The following is a 15,610-nucleotide window of genomic DNA, read 5'->3' on the forward strand; positions in this document are numbered from 1 at the left end:
TAAGTTACCTGAAAGAACATTTCGTTTTCAACATTAAACTCAAGGATGTACACAGTCCCACAACAATGCCTGGAAGGGACCCCCTCTGTGCCATTATGGCCTATGATCTATAGTTAAAATATTCTCCTCCTCTTGCTGGTTACAGATTTTAAATTAAAAGAATCATAGAATGGTTTGGGTTGGAAGGGACCTTAAAGATCATCTAGTTCAAAATGCCCTGCCTAACTACTCTGAATTTTCTTGTTTGGAAATTTATTTATCACTATAAAAATGACTTTTCATAACCTATGTATTATCTATTGCATTATTAGATTCTTTGAAACCTCTAATTTCATGTACCTCACACAAAGCTCACAGTAAGCATTTAGGCAAAATGGTGCAAATTAAGCACTAAGAAATGTAGCTCTGTTTTCAATTTTGTTACACCTAACTTCAATCTCAGTAAAAACGTACTGATGGACTTCATTTACTTTTACCTATGCCAAACTTAAAAGCAGAATCTGAAAGAGCCACTTACGTTAAGTGGCAAGACTAGGAAAAGATAAAGCCACCTGAATATTCAGGTATCTCTGTGTTGATTTGAGAGTCATCTTTGCATTTCTTTATGCAAAAGAACATCTGTTTTAACTTAAGTCTATTAAAATTAGAAACAAGCTTAAACTATCTGTCCATGACAAGCGATACCGACTATCAAGCTGCAAGTTTGATTCACAGTATGTGTAAGCAATAGTAAAAGCAATAAAAAAACCCACAAAGTTTCCTTACCACTTGCTGTGCAATGTTGACGTTGGACTGTCCAAATGTTTTTGGCAGGAGCTGTTTTCCAAGCGTATTTACTGTAGGATGAACAGCCAATAGAGAAACAACCCCTAAAACAAATACAAGTAGATAGCTTCAGGTCAGACACATTGGATTATTTTAGCAATTCCAGTTTCATCTATACTACCAATGCTTATAAATAGAAACTAGCTCTGAACTGCTTATAGCATCAATATAAATTTAGCATTTACACATTTGAAGCAACAAATAAATTAAGATTCACAATATGTTCTCTCAAACTTCCTTCCTCATGTAAACTTATATGTCAGTGATCTACTATGAACATGTTTTAATTCCTTGTATTCCAATTTTTCTCTCAAAGCAGAGTAATAGAGGCAATGGGCATCTGATAGACAGCATAATCCCTCCCTCTTCTATCCCTATCCTTTGTGGCTATTGAAATCTTTTCCCACACCACCTGAAAAACATGCCCAACACCCCAGCATATGACATACCCTTCTGAGACCCTCCTGGTCTACAGGAGATGAAATTTGGCTAGCACAGGTCTTTCCAACAGAAAGTTCCCAACTTTTCTCTAAGTGTCCCCTCCCAGCTGAAGGCAGGGAATTAAAGAACAGAATTTTTCAAGAATCCAATATTTGAGCAAAATACATGCAACACAGTAGACCAACCCTGCAGGTAAAGCTGTTCTCTTCCTGTTCATAAGCTATCCACAATCAGCATTGATAGGTAAGCAAGTCTTAAGCCACGTAAAAAAAAAAATTCAACTACAAAAATGCCAAGGCAGGTATCCTCTAGCAGTCTGACATTCCATGTCATAGTTTAAAAAAAACAACAAAACAAAACAAACAAAAAAGAAACAACAAAGAGTGACTACAGAAGAAGAACAACGGGATAAACAAGTCTTAAAATACTGGAGACATTTATTTTGCTGAAACACCTGACATTTGGTTGTCAGTTGAGACGTTTAGTGGTTCTTTCCCTCAGATCACTTTAAAAGGGGTCAATGGTGCCAGAACGATGCGGCACAACTCTCATTCCTCTTCCTTTTCCCCATTATCCAATACAGAAGCAATAAATAAGAACTTTTACAACGGTTGTATCAGGAAGGGCCCTAACAAGTCCTTCATGCCTACTATCCCTCTTGCGCATTCAGGTAGACTACAGAAGTTGAGGACAACTCAAATCTCATTTAAGCCCTTGCTTCCCAAAAGGCTTGCATTTCCTAGCTGCTACTACTATACCACGTCAAACTTCACGCAAGAACCTATTCTCAGTGTCCCAAATTTAAATAGGATGCAGTAGCCTGTCATTCTTCCATTATTTACCAACTTTCCAGTGCTCTTTCAGAAAGTCAGCAGCTATCTAGTTCATAACATAAGTCTGGTATGCCTTCCTGTCCCTTCAAGTACACCCATCACTATCACAGCCGGTTTTGTGCATGTTCTTCCTCTCTGCAGAATGCAATAAAGTGATATAAACTTTCCCTTCCTGGAGTTCAACACGTCTTTTTTTAACCACCTCCTCATTGCTTTAAAAACAAGAAAGCAACCTGAAGATCACATTTCCAGTATAAAAGAAGAGTTGTAGCTGCTTCCCAAAGTTAAGATGCTTCATCTGTTTGATCACCTTTCCTTAATTTTGACAGTTCTTGTTGCCCATACACTTTCTAGTTCTCCTATCCTTTACTTTTGCAGGGGACAGGGATGGACACATTCATGACAAAGGAAGGTCATATGCTATTGTATAACTCCAAAGCACATTTTCTATTTTATTTCTTGTTCCTTCCCAAATAATTATCAAAATTCAATTTACTTGTTCCCCCCCAAACACCAATACTACATTTTCATAATATAACCTATAATGACTTCAAGATATTTCTTCAGTGCTAATAGCTCACTTGGGGTCCTTATTGTATCTGGTTTGGTTTTCACCAATTATTAACCCATGGGAGGACTGTCCCATTCTTTGACACCTTAGTTTCTTTAACAGGCTGATTAAGGACCTTGATAATCACAGGGGTTTTTTGTTGTTATTTTTAAGAAATCCAAGGACATCGCACTGATTAGATAACCCTTATCCACATGGTTGTTGACTCTTTCAAAGCATGACTTCAAAAAGATGTAACTTCCTAACTTCCCTTTTCCCCTCCTTCTAGAAAAGCCCTGTTAACTCCTGCCCATTATCATGTTTATCTGTATGTCTACTACTTCTCTGTTATGCGCTTGACTGATTGGCCTAACAGAAGTCTGACTTACTCATCTGCAGTTAGCTGAGCCCTTCAAAAATTGGTGCAGAGTACGTAGCTTCTATCCTTCTGGTACTATATGAATTATACATACACTGAGTTAGCAGGACAGAAGTACCACTGCAAGGTCTTTGAAGAATTCACAGGTAGATAATTCTCTGACCATGATGATTTCTATTCAATTACATTATCAATTTTTTCCTAGGACAACTTATAGCAATACTTCAGTAGGACAATTTCATAAAGAACAGTATTGCCATGAGACTCTCCCTAATCATCTTGATCATCTGTCTACTCTTCAGATGCACTCAGAGACTTCATTCTTCCAGTATGTTTAAAAAGTAAAGTTATTCTTTATGCCATTGTGTTGTTTCTTAAAAACTTTTATGCAGTAAACAAAGACAAGTGCAAAAATCTTGCACTTGTGACAGCGTCACTCCACACAACAGCAGCGGTGAGGGGTCAAGTGGTTAGGAAGCAGACATGAAGAAAAGTACACCCCTATGCTAACAAAAACTTAACTGCATCCTGGGCTGCATTTGGAATAGTACAGCAGTAAGTGATTATACCCTTTTACTCCAACGCTCTTTAAGCTGTATCTGGATTGCTCTGTTAGTGCAACAGAGGGATTAACAAACAGGAGCGAGTCCATCAGAAAGACACTAATATGGGTAGGGTACTGGAGCATATGATGTACAAGGAGAAGCTGGTGTGTGCAGCCTGTGGAAGAGAAGATTAAGGTGGAGAGAGGGGTGTTATTTGTGGGAGTCTGATCACTGCCTTCAACTACCAAACGGAGAGTTACAGAGATGATAAAGGACACAACAAAAGGAAAAGAGGCAAGAGCGTTAAGTTGCTATACAGCAAATTCCAACCAGACATGAGGAAAAAAATTCACAATGAGAAAGGTAAAGCACAGCAACAGGTTGTCTACGAGGTACCCTGGAGATAAAGAGAAAAATTCAACCACTAAAGGCTCTGTGCTTCAAAGCCGGCCCTGGTTTGATTGTAAGATTAGATTAGATGGCCTCCAGCATCCTTATATTATTCATTTAATTCCATGAATACAAATAGTTATCTTGCAACTAAGAGATCTCCGTGAAGGGAAAAGTACACACTATGCTTCTTTAAAGTTTTTAGTAACACTAACACTTCCTGTGGTGCTCTGCAAGAATTAATTCATGCAACTGAACCAACCTGGCTCTATATAGAAACTGCAAGGCACATCTGTCTCTACAGCACAAAGATTGGCAAAGAAATAGAAATGTAACTGAAAGAACACACACTTCATAGTTTGAAGCAAAGTCAAAGTCAACCTATAGAAGACATCACACTAAATAGGAAAGAGCGTAACTGCTCAACAATAGGAAAAAAAAAAAGAAAGAAAAAAAGGAAAACCTGAGTGTTTTGGTTGTTTGGGTTTTTTTTAACAAAAAAGATATTTTCAATTTGTGTCTGCTCGAGTGCATCCTACTGTTTTCTCATTTACCTGTTGTGAAAATGTTTTTCTCATATCCACCTACATTTTCATCAAAGGCTCATAATGCTCTAGTTTCCTAGTGGTTTTGTGTGTGGGTTTTTTTTGTTTGTTTGTTAAGTATACAAGCAGAAATAATTTTATTAACTTATCTTTGCAAGTGAGTGACAGCTCAGTTTCTCAAAGGAATTTTACTAATCATTTGTTAATTACCGTTACTCTCACAGTAATCACTGCAATCCAAATAATCCTGTTCTTTGTGGCCAAAATACAGTGTGAATAGCAGTATGTAAAAATTAAATCGCAAGTTTGCAAACAGTTTTCCTGGCACTAACTTCTTCCTTTTCAAAACAAACACCTTATGAATACTGCTAGTTCCTGACATTTCTTTTTCCCTTCTCCTCCTTATTCTAAAGACTTCAAAAAACATGGGAAAAGGCCACGTAAAGCAGAAAAAAACCAATATACAGAAGGACGTAACTTCTATTTAAATTCTCAGTCTCCCAAACACCGCTAGTTTGGAAGACTACTCTTGATAACATATAAGCAATCATCAGATCTAAAGGGATGTAGAACTTCATCAATATGAAGTTCCAGAATTCCAAACAGAAAATAATGATACAGACGGGATAAAAGAGTAAGCCGTATAAAACTTGCAGAGCAAAAGCAGAAGTACCCTTTAACAAAACCTGTTATTTATCTGTCTACAAACCGTTCCAGATAAGTGTTCTCTTCGTACAGAGCGCACAGTAAATAGCTGCCTTTGGTTACTGACTGCATGTAGAGGAACACTGTTGAAGAAGACCTTTGCTTGAATATGAAAACAAACTGAAGAATTTTATATATAAAAAAAAAAATATTCTCTTGCAGAATATTATCAGTAAGACAGACTGGTCATACAGCCAATTATGAACATTTTCAATAACTTGAGATGCCACAGAAAAAGACACAGTACATCTAAAACTAGAGAAAGGAGTGCCCTCTGCAGACAAAGCAGTAGATCTCTCTAAAAAGACTGCTCCAGTTCATGAAACAGTAGTGTATTTGGTGTTTCAGATCAAAAAGGTTGGGCTGAGGTACTCCTTGCCTCAGGAGCAGAAATCCCATTCATTCTAGGTGCTGTACCGTTTCCTGATGTAATCTGTATTTATGTTTTCTTTACTTGTGAAAGAGAAGGCAACAGGAGCGAAGCAACAATATAAGTCAACAAAAAACCAAGCCAGCTTCCTGATAACAGTTTCTAATTAAGTCTTCTCAGTCTGCCTTCTAGCATATAAGCAACACTGTATATGGTGGAACTGGATTTGGTAAGAAGGTAATTTTGCAAGCACTTTCTGCATTCTTACGACCCCAAAAAAGAATGTACACAGTAAGACAGTGGTTTGTTAGAATGCAAAGTAATTCCTACCACTTCCCACAACAGTCTCAACCAAACTCTGTCCAGCAAACCAATCTGTCAGTAAGTACTCCGCAACATCAAAAGAAAGTTAGGAGTTAAGCAAATGGTTATTTTAAGAAAACTCTAAAGAAAATTAACCTTGCAGATGACATTTTGCAGTGTAACTGCTTATAACCACTCTTATGAACTCTACAAACTTTTGTCTTAATTACAAAATAAGCTTTAAAATTGATGGTTTTAAACAGAGCAATTGGAATCTAGCTTAATGACAGCTACAAATTTGAAGCCAGTCTCAATACAAGTCAAATACAACTTACACTGTCAAAAATACAACACCAATAACTCAACAAAACTCAGAGAGTATCAGTTGAAGAGCCCAACAAGTCTCTTTTGGGAGACCAATAAAAGATCAGTGAGACTTCCCATGAACAAGAAGAGCTGAGGAAGTAACACAGACACTAGATTCCATTGTAACTGTCACTTCTGAGAAGGCCAAGTGCCACCTGGGACATGATATTCCTTATTTCAGGAATTTTTTGAAAAGTTAATAGGAACAGAATTTATATGAAGCCAGAGTACCTGTACTGCTTAAGATGCAACTGACCGATATAAGATTACACTAAAACTATTACAATTATCTGAAAAATGTTAAAGATTCCGTTTTGGCTGTCTTTTGTGTGTGGATTTTTTTCTTCTTTTTGGTAAGACAAGAGGTAGGAGGAGGAGAGGGCAATGGACATCAACACCATGAAGGAAAATCCATACTGTAACCATTTTGTACAGCAAATACAGACAAAGCTAATTGCAGCTCAAAATCTGTCCACGAAACCAACTGCTTAGAATAAGCAAACTCCTAAATAACAAAAACCAAACTAGTCTTCAGTGTACAATCTGCCCCTCTCTTTCCGGTGCATCACCTCCCAACCCCAAGTTGGTGACCGTAGAAAACTGCCTGAAAAATTATCCACTTTGGAATCAAGAAGCAAGCAGGGTCTCCTACACAAATGTGAAGCAGCTTAAGCCCACTTAATTTTTGTAAAGGTTCTTTTTTCAATTGAAAAGCTCTGGGTTATCAGATTACAGATTGCCCTCAGGGTCTGTGCAAGTCACAGGCTTTATTACAGACACTGCTGTAGTATTCTAGAAGACTTTACGTTAGACTCACTGATCTTCAGTCATGGTGTCTCCTTGTCTTCATGGCGAAACCACAACACCATCTTTAGCTATTTCTTATTTGCAGCTATCCTACTCAAGAAAATTGCACATGGCTAGTTCAGCCATGTAATTCGCAGCTCAGTATGCTTTTAGTAGTATGCTCTTCCCTAGCAATAAGAGCAAAGCATCTGCATCTCCCGTAACAGAATGGAAAACCACAGTTTGAAATCATTCAGAACTGCAGATTTACAGAAGCTTTCTAACTCTTTCCTTGGATTCTGTTCAAGGCAACACATTTATTTCTGATATGAGGAAAAAAAAAAAAAAGCAAGAATTACAAAAAGATGAGCTACTTCTAAAACATCTTTCATTAATCAGAACTATCATTCTCTCCAGTTTGGGCTACCACAGAAACTTCCACAGCTAACTCCAACTCCAAGGCTTCAGCAAAACCTGCCCAGTGACCAGGCTACAAGTTTTCTTTCTCAAGCAATCAAGCAATAGAAATATAACAAAACCCTCAAGTTTGTTCTGTGGCTTCTTTTTTTTTTAAAGTATGAGAGACCCCATGAAAGCTCATCATGGAGACTAAAAGATAAGGAAGGCAGATCTTAGGAAAAACTTAAGTTCGTTACTCAACTTGACAGGCTAGTATACAGGAACAACAGTAAAGATGTGCCTTTGAAGGCTGCAAATAATGAAATCCAAAAAGTCCACTACAGAGTGGAAGAATCTCTCAAAGGCTCCAAATCTTCACACAGTTCAAACAGGTGCACAATCTCTGAAGCTGAGACAGAGGTGAAACCTGCTTTGGACAGCAATGAAGCAGAGCTCAAAATGACATCTATGATTAAGATGGGAAATAATGCACAGAAAGGAAGAGTTTCAGAGCTACAGAAAGCTGGTAGAGCAGTCAGGACACAACCAAATAAGCTGAGGGAAGTCTTCAACTTATCTATAACAGCTATCACTGAACAAGAGGTAACCAAAGAAATGTCTAAAAGAAACATCCTGGAACAACAAGGCCAACATCATAACAAGAAAAGAAAAGTTTTCTGTATGAATTAATGGGGCAGGCTTCCACCTCTTTGTCTACCTCAAAGCACCATGACAGCAGGAAATACAGTACTAAAGTCCCTAACCCATTAACTTGTCTCAATATGGTGACCAATGCAATGCTTGACAACAATCTCATTCAACCTCAACACTAGATACATGTGAAATGGAAATCAAATGCCAAGCCATTCCCTCAAGGAGTGTTTACAGTATTTTCTATGGATTTTGCTTTACAAAAATTACCCTAAATCACAGAGCCTGAACATTGCTTTCTTTCAAGTACAAGAGGAGTCTTGAAGACACAGCTAGGATAAAAACATTAGTTTAAAGGTTCCATTTAAAGTGCCTTTTATCCAGTCCACATTACCTTCAAAGAAAATCATTCCTTACTACAAAAGCAACAACTTGACTAGATTTAGATTATTAGATTACATATATAGAGAGAATATGTATTAAGGGCGTACTTAGAAGATCTGGGAAAGAAGACAGAGGTGACAATTGTATCCCAGGAGCCGATTTCTCAGATGTCACTCCTGTTAAGTTGCAGTTTTTAATGTCTCTCTCACAATCACCATAGACATTTTATGATTTGTTAGTTATATGCTGATTTTCAGAAAATACTGAACTTTTTGAGGGTATCAACCTACCATAAGCTTTGACAACACACAGGTGATGTCAAGTCAAGTAAAAATGCCTCTGCTTACTGAACAAGTCACACCATCCTGTTAAGACAACAAACATGCCTATACAGCAATTCTGAGCGCTTTTACAAAGACATCACTCTTCCCCAATGTGCAGTACTACTAAGTTCTTAAGTAATTTCTTACATCAACTCAGACTTTCAGGTGATTCTTATCATCCTTAGTTGTGACTAGTAATACTTTAGCTATTACAAACCAGTCTTTCCAAGTCTGTGTTGAAATGAACTGTGTGGTCTACCTTTACACTTTCTAAAAGTCTTTTTAGACTTTTCAAAATATCCTTCCTGTCTGCAGCAACAGTTTTATTTCCTGAGCTTGACTTTAATAATAATAATTCTTTGGATTTACCTCAGCTGCAATAATACACAGGCATTTTATAACCAATGTTCAGGCGTATGTCTGTTTACTAAAGCATGAATCACGGACTCTGAAACAGACCACTACTTCTGTTCGAGAGGAACAATTCTAGTCACTGTTAAAAATTAGGGAGAGTTTGATCTTGCAAATAAAATTAACAATAACATTACGTTGCAGAAGTTTCTTGTCAGGTAAATAAAAAGAACAAGACAATCTTACAGGTAAGCAGTGTTGAAATGTAAGAGTCTAAATACACCTTAAAAATTTACATATTTCACCTCAATTTTTTTCAATTACTGAATCTGAAATGAAAATAAAACTAAAGTTCTTTATGTCCATAAAATGTGAAACTTTATTTTAAAGCGTAAGAGGTAAAAGGAGCTAAAGACATCTTCTACAAGTATTTTCTGGTTACGTATCAATAATGCCACCTACTGGCACGACAGAAGATCCAAATTTTCTTTCTGAGTAATTTCTAAATTAATTTAAGAGCCTTCATTTCAATACAACATTAAATACCATTGGTATCTTTTCCCTTGCACTCATCTGAACCAGGTAATTTCTTTCACCCAAATTTCTTCATAAGCAAGGGGCAGGATCAAAACTGAACAGTGTTCTATTTAATAGTTAAATATCAATACTAATCTGAATATAGGAAGAACCAGAACGTAGTTTTCTTCATCATGCAGTCTCCTGAACAGTAAAATTTCTAAGTCTCTAAAGTTCATTGTCAAATAACTCTTGGAAGACACAAACTCATGAGGAAGTTTTACTGCTTCAGGACCTATTGAAAATTCATTCCATCCTTCCAACCCATATGTATTTTCTAACCCTCAAAATGAATTCTGTTAGAATTATCACTCAAAGTCCACATACAGGGTGAATTTTAGCATTTTTAGGTTTAAGCAATTAGCCAGGTGGACACCCAAAACCAAGCCAGGAATTAACAAAAATTAATTATTTTTTTTTTTAAATCCCACAATGGAAACGAACTAAAATAACTATTAAAATACCCAAATTAGATTATCCTTGTTTTGTAACTAAGCTATGCAAGAAGTAAACAATTACAATCAAGTCATGTTGGAATTTTATTCCACAAATAAACTGCTCTCTTATTCTGTCTTGGATAAATCAATATAAAATAGGAATAGAATATTTTCAGTCAGAAGGGACGTACAATGATCACCTAGTCCAACTACCTGACCATTTCAGGGCTGAGTAAAACTTAAAGCATGTTGTTAAGGGCATCATCCCAATGTCTCTTAAACACTGACAGGCTTGAGGCATGAACCACCTCTCTAGGATGCCTGTTCATGTTTGACCACCTCTCGGTAAAGAAATGCTTCCTAATGTCCAGTCTGAACCTCCCCTGGAGCAGCTCTGAACCATTCCCACATGTCCTATCGCTGGGTACCAGGCAGAAGAGCTCAGCACCCCCCTCTCCACTTGCCTTCCTCAGGAAGCTGTAGAGAGCCATAAGGTCGCCCCTCAGCCTTCTTTTCTCCAAACTACACAAATCCAGTCCTCAGCTGCTCTGCACAGGACATGCCTTCCAGCCCTTTCACCAGCTGTGTTGCCCTCCTCTGGACACATTCAAGAGCCTTCACATCCTTCTTAAACTGTGCGGCCCAGAACTGCACACAGCACTCCAGGTGAGGCCACGCCAACACTGAACACAGCAGGATAATCCCCTCTTTTGACTGGCTGGTTATGCTGTGTTTCATGCACCCCAGGCCTCTTGGCTGTCAGGGCACACTGCTGACTGAAACTGAACCTGCTGTCAGCCAGCACACCCAGAACCTTTTATGTTATTGCCAGGAAAGAGACAGTTATAAATCACAATTTGGGTGCCCTTACAGCTTTTCTTCACTTGACCTTTGAAATTTTTATAAACGTTACTTCTGACTATAATTTGAGGGTTTACTGGGATTAATTTAGACGTGATTTCTACTAAACCCATTCCTGAGTACAGGGTAACAAGCAAAGGAAAGGGCCCTGTGTAATAATGTTCTCAGCAACTGAGGCTTGAGGGGAAAAAAAAATCAATTGGATATTTTGGAGTGAGCCAAGGAAACTTAAAACTGCTTCCAATGGGATTTAACATACCTCCCACAATGCCACAATTGAAGTTGACAGTAAATAAAACAGCACAGGTCAAGCAGCAGATATAAAACCAAGTGGCTTTATGAGAGTTCATCAGTGACAGGACAAGTGGATATATAGCTAGATACCTTTTGCTGCACATGTTATCTCACTAGCAAAGCTACCTTTTGAAAGCACCTGACATTGCTCAGGTTTTCCCAAAACAAAACACTCCCCTCTCAGATACACTCTGGATATTACATTGCTGCTTCTCTCCTGAATAGGTTTATATCAGAAAATGATCCTCCTGGTTACCAAATACACCAAACCTTTCAGTCACACTCGTACCAAACTACTCCAGACCAAACCTGGGGATTTGTGCCACTTCAACCCTACCAGACTACAAACTCAGCAGACCTTGCATTTAAGATGAAAGCTGCACTAAGATGTAAATGTCATACCTCATGTCCTCCCAGGAGAAGTTAAGAGCTTTTCAACAGCATCACACTGAAGCCAAACATACTAAAAACCTGCATTTACCGGTTTCCTCATCCAAGGACTAGCCAATACTCAAATAGTACACAAATTTATCCCAAACATATGTATTTCCACCAAGAAGAAAAACTAATTAGATAGTACACTTTCTGAAACATTCATAAAATCTGGGAATCAATATGGCCTTAGAGCAAAAAAGGGCTGATGTAACTGGTGTATCACTCCACTGATACTTTCCCAAAATTCAACTTTAAGAACTAGCCTTCTAGACTAAATTCTCAGTGGTGAAGTAACAGAAACAGGCAGAGAGAAAATCTTCCTCCAGTGAGCAGAGCTAATGGTGTCATCTTAATACAAGGGAAAACTCACACCTGGCTTGAGCCACTCCATGGAATGTTATTTTTTCAGGCCTAAATGGGATGTTACACTCCAGTAATGGAAATACACAGGGGTATCAGAGAACACAGGTAAATTTACACCCAACTTCTTCTGGGGGTTGTACAAGCATTCGAAGAAGTACAAGCTTCCAGCTCATTTCTACCACATATAAAGACTGATATCCTCTTATTCCACATTAAAGATGTTTCTGAAGAAAGACTTTTTTAGAGCATTTTCTAGAATGGTATTATATGTCCATGATAAATTTATTCAAAATTACATGCATTTTAAACTAAACAGTATTTTTGTTTTCTATTTTCTCCTCTTAAATAAAGTCAGTCTCTCCTTTAAGAACAAAAATCCTAATATGGAGTTCATTATTGAGACCAGTCACTCCAAAATGAATCAGACTGAAGCATGTCCCCACTGGTTGAAGTAAAAAATCTGTCTAGTTTGGTAATCTGTTTCTGGCAGCAGATTACTGGATAATCAGGAAATGAATGTAAGGACAGGACTTGCATACAGAGATAATTCCCTAACATACCCTCTCACTCCCAGATTCTACAGCTTTAGGGCTTTTTAAGCAAGATGTTGTGCAGCATAAACTGTTCAGCTCAGCAAGATGAGTGATATCCCCTTCTCATCATTCATCTAAGAAACAACAACTACATACCCTAACAAAACTCAGGCTAAAAACAACCTATTCACAGTTCCCAGATTTCTGCCAGTGCAGATTAAAAATTTACAGAAGTCCATTCACAGGCTATTCTGTGCAGCAGAAGCTGTTCAGGCTGTAAGAACTGTTGCATAATAACGTGTTTTGGCCAGAAAACTCAACCTTTGCTTATCTTTCATAGTTGATTCACATATCTACCACCTAGTCCCATATTCAGTTTATAGACTGATAAAGTGTTACATTTTAAGAAAAATAATTTACTCTTTCTCCCAAACCATGTTTTTGCAAGCCATGTCCTTATGACCCAGCAGCCAAGTAATTTTTTGTACTCTACCATTCCCATATTGCCTTTGCTTCTCTGACAGCTGAGCTGCTCCTCCTTTCACATCTAGCTGGTAACGTGGAAACTGAAGCAAGTCACAAGTTTCTTGTTGAGGTTATATTCTTAATTTGCTGAGTCTCTCAAAGTTGGACTTTTCCAAAAAGATCCTGGAACGCACACTCTGATATTACCAATCTAATGACCTTGAGTGCTGTGACAGCATAAAGGGAATGAATTTCAAAAATTAGCCAGGCTCTTGAATCCTCCCTGAAGAGCCTGCCCCACTACTGTTGTTGGGGGCAGATGACTGGGCTAAGCAAAGCACTCACCCGACACAGTAGGGAGATTTGATCCCATATCACTAATGCAATGTATTCTCGAACTTTCCTTGTGATTGACTGGCAATTTCCAGAAAAGACTCCTTGCTTTTAAAAAATACAAATTTGAAGGGGAAGGAAAAAAAAAAGAAAAAGAAAAAACTCCACTTTTAATGATGATCACCAGAGAAGAACAGATTCTTTCCTGACCTCCTTCAATTCATCTGAAGCAGTACACCAGTACACTTCTGCTACCCTGTGGAAAGCTTACTCTGTGTTTTTTACCTATTGCTGTGCACTGAATCCTCTCCATTGTGAAATTAAGAGAAATTTTGCACAAATTTAGCAAGACAGGGGAGAACTGGACTTTTTGTAGTAGATGTAATGTAGACAGCTACTTTGAGAAAGCACATCACATTTTTGTGTAGTTACGTTTAAAATTCCAACATCTAAAGAATACACAAAACCCGTAAAAATTATGAAGTGGCAACAGAAAATTAGTAGTACTTTAGTGAATAAATTCTGATACATATGTGAACACCTTAGTGAAAAAATGTGTTATTTTAAGCTCTGATTAACATTATACAGCCCGCATATAAAATATACCCAAGTTAGAGGCAAGAAACATAAAACAATCAAGCCAAGAGAAACAGTTGTTTCCTCTCAATATGAAGAATTAGTTGCTGTCCATTAACTTTACAAAATTCCCCTAAAAGCAATGAGGTGCAAAAATTAACTGAGACTAGCTTAGTTTACTCGTATTATTCATGGCGGTATATATTGAGAATAAAGCTGGACTCTCAAACTGGAGGAGCTGCAAGCCTATAATAAACTATTTAATCACTTGAATTTATTTTAGAAATTTTACAAGCAATTCTATTTTGCCCAGTTCTACTTTAAGAGCTATGTAATAATTGAAGATTCACATTTCCAATTCTTGCTGTCTAGACTGCATTGTCTGTTTTGACTAGCTCTCCAGTGACTGTAACAAGGTCTAGACACAGACGCCTACATGGGTGTAAAATGTCACCCCTAAGTATCTGCCCTGACAAAAACATCTGTTTTACTGCCCATAGAGGGTAGGGGAAAATGGTACAGCTGTTAAGGATCAGGTAATCTACCTGCACGCTTTTTTTTGCTCAGGAGTGTATGACTGTGTTTACAAATATACAGGTGGACCAGTTAAAGTGTCAGTTATTCAACCCTTAGTGCCTTCTCCATCAAAATTAGATCATGGCAGATTGGTCAGACAGCCCTCTTTGTGTATTTCAGACAAGGAAATGTAAAAGAGAGAGCCTAATGAGATTCCAATAAAATACTTGATGTACATAGAAAAGCTGCTAGTTAAATTGGTGGTGAGAGAATTAAAAGTTCTGCAAGTTGTGAAAATAAATGCTTAAAGGGATTTTCTGAATGGTATATAAAAGACTAGAGCAATGCTACCAACGGAGTTCACCTGAACTGGACTACAGGTTAATCTGAGACTACTTGCTTAATCCAACAATACATAAGGTCAATATATTTGTCAACAGTGAGGTTTATGAGAGCATCAGACAAGAACTAGGTGACTCTGTCCTAATAAATTTTACCCTACTTAGTACAGCCTATCAAAGCACACCATCTGTCACACACAAGAATAAAACAAGTCTATCATCATTTGGAAGCAACAAAGGAAAATGGCAATTTCACCAAAATCTATTGTTGAGATGGCTGTCAACCAAATGTGACGTTGCGCAGAAAAATTACTGATACCTCCATACAAATATGACTGAGAATTCACTTGGAGACCTATATTCTATTTTGGTCACTTCCGTTTCAGAAACCTGATGATAGCAATCAGATTCAAAGAATGACCATAAGGAAAATGCAGAGGACAAAGAGCTTATCTGATGAGGAATCCAGGAAACAATGGCTAGTTGGCCTGTCAAACTAAAGACTGTTAAAGGTAAACAATTGTTATTCACAAGGAGTAGGTAAACACACTGAAGAAAACCATGAAGTTTATGCAAAATGCATAAACTGGCAAGAATATACTTAACTGGAAGTCTGAAAACAGTTCTACAGTCTCACTACACAATCAACCTTCCCTTAAGAATACGGGGACAAAAATCTAATTTTCACATATACCTAACCAGTTTACAGAGGACATTATATGACACAGCTGTCC

At 37.7% G+C, this 15,610-nt stretch overlaps 1 protein-coding gene across 3 annotated transcripts in view; it reads right to left on the reverse strand.

Annotated features, from left to right (window-relative positions):
• The window catches only part of TFDP1 (transcription factor Dp-1), a 46,514-nt gene that overhangs the window by 15,288 nt on the left and 15,616 nt on the right, over nucleotides 1–15,610 (reverse strand). For all 3 annotated transcript variants that reach the window (XM_074150443.1, XM_074150529.1, XM_074150610.1), the window contains exon 4: nucleotides 766–869. In XM_074150443.1, coding sequence (XP_074006544.1) covers nucleotides 766–869 — 104 coding nt within the window. The remainder of the gene's footprint in view (nucleotides 1–765; nucleotides 870–15,610) is intronic.

The sequence above is a fragment of the Numenius arquata genome, chromosome 1 (assembly GCF_964106895.1).
Source record: "Numenius arquata chromosome 1, bNumArq3.hap1.1, whole genome shotgun sequence".
In the NCBI taxonomy this organism is placed as follows: Eukaryota; Metazoa; Chordata; class Aves; order Charadriiformes; family Scolopacidae; genus Numenius; species Numenius arquata.